Below are 6728 nucleotides of genomic sequence, written 5' to 3'. Positions count from 1 at the left end.
ATTACAAATGTGACATTGAATTCAATAAACAATAAGTTAATTAAGAAGAGACTTACGTTTTAGACACCATATTGCTTGTTTTTGCTCTATTTCGCCAACAAAAATCATCCGGAATACAGCCACAGTGCTGTTTTGTTTCTCTGAGCAACATGTTTCGTTCTTGAATGAATTGGTTGAATGATTGAATGATTCGGTTCAATTGCAATGACTCACTTATTAACAGTGATTTGCTGCCACCTGTTGGCGGTTTTAATTTCAAATTTCGGCTTTTTCTTTCTTTTCTTTTTTTAAAATTTTTTTCATGTTTTAAATCATTTCAAATATCAGTATTCAACGTTTTTTTTTTATATATCAAAACATTATTTATGCATTTGTAATTGCAGGTTAAATGCATTCATGTCTTGCATTAAACAAAATACATGTGTGTAAATACATCTAAATGCCACTTCAGATGCAGCTTCTGTGTTGATTTAATTTGCTTGGTAACAGCCCAAATGTCTTATTATTCTAATTCCCTGATTAAATGTAAGAATTTGACTCAAAAGATAATGGACACTTTTAGAAAAAATGGCTTTAAAAAAGGTAAAAATGCCCATAAAATGTAAAAATCAGTTTAAACTTATTGGAAAAGATTAATTTCTATCAGTATGAACTGACCACCACACAGAATATGAAGAATATTAAAAACATTAGGAGTCAGCTGTCTTCGGCAGTCCTTAAGGTACCAGCACAATAACACACTCAGCAAAATATCGTCTAATTATCGTTATCGATAAAATCCCATAAAATATCGAGATATAATTTTTTGTCAATAAAAATAATTCTTTCACTGCATGATTCAGTCTATTAAAATGCATTTATAATGATCACAAATTCAAGACATGATGGCAGAAAATTTATATATTTATACCACTTCATATAGTTATTCAATTTCACACGAAGAGTGCCGTTTTTCTGATTACAAATGTGACATTGAATTCAATAAACAATATGTTAATTAAGAGTCTTACGTTTTAGACACCATATTGCTTGTTTTTGCTCTATTTCGCCAACAAAAATCATCCGGAATACAGCCACAGTGCTGTTTTGTTTCTCTGAGCAACATGTTTCGTTCTTGAATGAATTGGTTGAATGATTGAATGATTCGGTTCAATTGCAATGACTCACTTATTAACAGTGATTTGCTGCCACCTGCTGGCGGTTTTAATTTCAAATTTCGGCTTTTTCTTTCTTTTCTTTTTGATTTTTTTCATGTTTTAAATCATTTCAAATATCAGTATTCAACGTTTTATGTTTAATATATCAAAACATTATTTATGCATTTGTAATTGCAGGTTAAATGCATTCATGTCTTGCATTAAACAAAATACATGTGTGTAAATACATCTAAATGCCACTTCAGATGCAGCTTCTGTGTTGATTTAATTTGCTTGGTAACAGCCCAAATGTCTTATTATTCTAATTCCCTGATTAAATGTAAGAATTTGACTCAAAAGATAATGGACACTTTTAGAAAAAATGGCTTTATAAAGGTAAAAATGCCCATAAAATGCAAAAATCAGTTTAAACTTATTGGAAAAGATTAATTTCTATCAGTATGAACTGACCACCACACAGAATATGAAGAATATTAAAAACATTAGGAGTCAGCTGTCTTCGGCAGTCCTTAAGGTACCAGCACAATAACACACTCAGCAAAATATCGTCTAATTATCGTTATCGATAAAATCCCAGAAAATATTGAGATATAATTTTTTGTCAATATCGCACACCCCTACTTGATATTTGCATAAAGTTGAGCATTTATTAACTGTTTGATGCTCTCAGCATTTTCTTCAATCCACTGTCAATCCCACAATCCACAATGTGAGCGTGTTGCTTGGCTCTCATAGGAATTAACTGAAACATTCCAGCAGTGTAAACACACCATACGTCTTCATCTACGTCAAACCACAAATGTGCATTCAATCACAAGTTTTGACAGTTTTAGGGATAATCACAGAAACTTTCCTTAAGACAGACGTGACAGCAAATGTATTAGCAGTATAAAAGATCTCCAGATGAGAGGTTTAACACAAGTACAGTCATTTGCAGTCTTTGTATGGTGGAATTTAAATACCACAGAAGCTCAACAAGTATGAAATATCACCCAAGAGTGGCTACAAGTCATTTGTAAAAATGTTAACTAAGACTTACAGGTTAAACGAAGCGAGGTCTTCATCTTTTCAAGTACAGCCGGAACCTACTCAAGCACCCCTGGGATACATGTAGCCTTGGCTGGGAACCACCAATTATATCATAAACCATTATGTGCATGAATGCAAGCGGAACAAATGCCGTCACCACATAGCATGTCCACCTGTAGTCACTTTTAGTTCTTGTTGAGCTCAAGGTGTCTGTTTCTACAAGAGTAAACTTTGTTGGCTTCATCAGATTATACACCAGCTACTCAAAACCATGAGGGAATTACAACGTATGCACACAATGTCCAAACAGAACATGATTTTGATACTGTGAGCTCCTAGTGGATTTATGGGGTAGAAAGCTAGTTGGTTTGTAGCCAAAGGCATTTGATGCTCAAAATGTTTATAGACAGACTCTCTCAGGCAACCAGGAGTTAAATCATTTGCCTAATGATTTGCTGACTGGTTGGGCCAACAATGAATGGCCGTTTAGACGTATAAATGTGGTTAATCATGTGTTCATGTATTCATCAGTCTGTCATCATTAGGAAAGAAAGCAAAGTTTCTGAACAAGCTTTTCAGAAGTTTAGTAGCATTAAATGGTCTTTCTAGAATGATTTGAGTTTGAAAATGTACAGTACTCTTAGTTCGAGACAGCTACCACCATACATCAGGCATGAATTAGCTACGTAAACAACCATTAGCTTTTACCTGTTGACAAGTTGGTCAAAAAGTAAACTCTGATTGAGGTGTTCGAACTGGGACTTCCTGACACGACGGCTTCTCTTGAGCTCAACATGACCGTTCATGCGACCGTGGACCCCATCTGATGTGGAATCACCCCTCAGACTCATTCGACCTATGGGTTACATAAATCATCACCTGAGGAACTATAACATCATCATGACATCAAACCTGATTTTCTGAATTTTCTAAAGGCAGCATATTTGAAGCATCTATTAAAGATACTGACTGGATGGATATTGTGACCAATGTCCAAAACACGAGTGAATGATTATTTCCATTAAATCTATGGATGGATCAAGATTAGCAATACTGGGAAAATTGATTGTGTTTACAACTTGTTGTTAATTCACATTATCCGACATATATTTCCATCAATAACTTATGTATGGATGCATAGGTGACCAAATGACCATTCTATCGAGTTCTGTTGATTTCATGTTTAAAAAATAAATAAAAATAAAGCTTAAAAATGGCAGCATATTTGATTTGAGGGTTACAGATATAAAGTGTCAATCCTTACAGTACCAAATTAAGTTCTCTTTCGTTGTCTTAAGTTAACATAAACAGATGGGAAAAGAAATCTGATGTGTATCAGTATATTGTCATTTTTGGGTGAACTCTTCCTTGTAAGTGCTTAATAAAGAATCATTAAGTAAATCAAAATTAATAATATACACTTACTGTGTCCATTCTGCAAGGCACCAGTGGACAACCTGGAAGACGATGTGGATATCCATGAGAAATAGCTCACAACAAATAACAATACGTCTTTTAGCACATAAATAAGAGAAACAAACATTTAACGTATTTTCTCTGAATCTAGAAAAATTTCCCACAACACTGAAAATGTACAAATTCAATCTGAACTGTGAAGTTTCAAGTATTAAGATTATGCAGAACAGTTGGCAAATGGATCCAAGGCTGCACAATAAAAAAAAAAAGTTTTAGCATTATGGCTTCCGTGATTAATTAATCGTGAGAATCATTTCAATTAGATCTACTTCTGTTTCGGTCTCAAAAATGTTCCATTTACAATGTGTTTTTTGCAACAGTTGCTCAACTGTTGCATAAAACACATTGTAAATGGAACATTTTTTACAGCCAATCATATGTATATGTTGAGTGCATGAATGCAATGGCCAATCAGAGGCCTTTATATTAGTCTTATTAGTCAGCCTTATGCACACTGCAGACTATCACTATAACATTATCTTCGAGTGCTGAAGAAACATCACCTGACTCAAAAAAAAAAAAAAGAAGCTTCTGAACCAAAGCAAAATTACTGGCAATAATTACGGTGCTCGCTTGCCATGCAGATGGTGTAAAAACCTATATACATTGCAAGCAACACAAAACTAAGACCCTGTCATTATAATCAACTAAACCTAGACATGATGTAAACAAGAGACTTTTTTGTACAGCATTTTTTTTTTTAATAATGGGACGGGATCATTAAAATACCACACAAAATACATACTACTCGTGCAACTCTACATAGATTGTCAGACCTCACCTAGTACAGTGTTTGGACATGGTCCATGAGCCTCTCTGGCCTTTACTCTGGGGACTTGGAGAAGTATCGGTAGAACTTGGTGGCGTCTGTCTGCGTGTCCGCTTGGGCGGCGGGGACAAACGTGGGCTACTGCTGTTAACATCACTGCTGGGCTCCTTCTGTAACAGACAGAGGTGAGCAGGATATTAAAAAGCTTGCAAGAGCATGCAGAATACACAAAGAGAAATATAATGAAAGAACGTCCACTCTCAAACACGATCTGCACTAGGGACACTCTGCGGCGGCGCAATATCACAGCTGAGTCCTCGAGTCGCCTAAAAGAACCTGTGGGTTCATGTGATGGAGACTTCATCATTCTCTAGTAATCCTGTGAATGACAGAGTCATATCATCTCCCAAATTCTTTCTCCTCTCCTCCCAGATCTCATTCGAACCGCCCTGCTGACTAAATAACTCTCCGATTCACACATTTACACCGCCCTAACACATGTAAGGTGAGAAAATAAAGAAACAGAACCAGCCAAAATGATGAAAACATGCCAGGGTTCCAACACTTCATAAGCAATTAATTTCCATGACCTTTCCAGTTGCTTGCAAATTACTGGTTAAGGATTTTTCAAAAGCATTCAAATTCAGAATGAATAGCTAAGGAATAATTTAGAACAACGTGTGAATCAGTTTGATTCATTCAAAAGCAATTAATTTCCATGACCTTTCCAGTTGCTTGCAAATTACTGGGTAAGGATTTTTCAAAAGCATTCAAATTCAGAATGAATAGCTAAGGAATAATTTAGAACAACGTGTGAATCAGTTTGATTCATTCAAACAAAAAAAAAATCATTTAAACAAATAATACATCACTTTGGCTTGCAAAAACGTTTCACCTTACAAGAGAATTATTTATTTATTTTTAGAAAAATCAGTATTTCTTAAAGAATGTATGACTATTATTATTATTATCATTATTATTAATCATCATTTTTCCACACCTGGAAAACAAAACTTCCTGATATTTGCTTTCATGTACACTGAAACCCTTGTGTTTTTTAAAGAAATATTACTTAATATCTAAATAAGACCTTTTAAATATTTTATAGATATTATAAAATATTGAAATACTAAGATATTTTAGAACTGTGCTTAACTTGAAAAGCATATTCAAAGACATTTAGAACAACGTGTGAATCAGTTTTATTCATTCAAAAAAAAAAAAATCATTTAAACAAATAATACATCACTTTGGCTTGCAAAAACGTTTCACCTTACAAGAGAATTATTTATTTATTTTTAGAAAAATCAGTATTTCTTAAAGAATGTATGACTATTATTATTATTATCATTATTATTAATCATCATTTTTCCACACCTGGAAAACAAAACTTCCTGATATTTGCTTTCATGTACACTGAAACCCTTGTGTTTTTTAAAGAAATATTACTTAATATCTAAATAAGACCTTTTAAATATTTTATAGATATTATAAAATATTGAAATACTAAGATATTTTAGAACTGTGCTTAACTTGAAAAGCATATTCAAAGACATTTCCAGATTTTATCAATTGAATGGGAAAAACATTATTAAAATTGATTGATATTTCCAGATGGTTTTCAATGACTGTGGGAAACCTGCATGAAATCAATCAATCTAACTAAAAGGCTAGTGATGTAAATTAGTGACACTGTGCACTTAAAATGCATAACAAGTAAAACATAAAGAATCTTCAGTTAAAGGGGTCATATGATGCGATTTCAAGTTTTCCTTTCTCTTTGGAGTGTTACAAGCTGATTGTGCATAGATAAGATCCCTGAAGTTGCAAAGACTAAGGTCTCAAAACCAGAGATATACTTTATCAAAGACACTGCCACACCCCCCTAAAACAGCTCGTTCTAACACGCCCCCACATATCTACCTCACTATGTGGAAATATTTGCATAATGCTGCCCAAATGTGCATGCAAAGAAAGAAGGCGTGGTTTCAGTAACCGCAGTTAGTGTTGAAGCAGCCATGTCAGGGAGATGCTGTGTGTTTCTAGGCGAAAGCAAAAGCACTTTATTTGGCCTTCCGAAAGTAGATGCATTTAGGAATCTTTAAGATTACTTACAACAGAACAGCAAAGCATTTTATGGACGACCGTTTCGTGAACCTAGAAGAGGAGGTAATTCAGACTTTGCTATGACAATCTGGCACTTCTGAATCAGCTACTGTAAGTATGTCTTGTTATTAGTTTAAGTATTTGCTATTGACTGTTCAAATGCGGAGTTTTGCGCATCGTGTGTGTGTGTG

General features: G+C 34.2%; 1 protein-coding gene across 4 annotated transcripts in view; it reads right to left on the bottom strand.

The window, feature by feature from the left end:
• Positions 1-6728, bottom strand: part of LOC107697175 (ATPase family AAA domain-containing protein 2B-like) — a 150478-nt gene that overhangs the window by 122460 nt on the left and 21290 nt on the right. For all 4 annotated transcript variants that reach the window (XM_016497846.1, XM_016497845.1, XM_016497847.1 and 1 more), the window contains 3 exons: positions 4444-4601; positions 3612-3643; positions 2895-3042 (listed from right to left, as the gene is read on the bottom strand). In XM_016497846.1, coding sequence (XP_016353332.1) covers positions 2895-3042; positions 3612-3643; positions 4444-4601 — 338 coding nt within the window. The remainder of the gene's footprint in view (positions 1-2894; positions 3043-3611; positions 3644-4443; positions 4602-6728) is intronic.

Source organism: Sinocyclocheilus anshuiensis, unplaced genomic scaffold, assembly GCF_001515605.1.
Source record: "Sinocyclocheilus anshuiensis isolate Anshui unplaced genomic scaffold, SAMN03320099.WGS_v1.1 scaffold38, whole genome shotgun sequence".
Classification (NCBI taxonomy): Eukaryota; Metazoa; Chordata; class Actinopteri; order Cypriniformes; family Cyprinidae; genus Sinocyclocheilus; species Sinocyclocheilus anshuiensis.
This window is presented reverse-complemented; position numbering and strand designations above follow the sequence as displayed.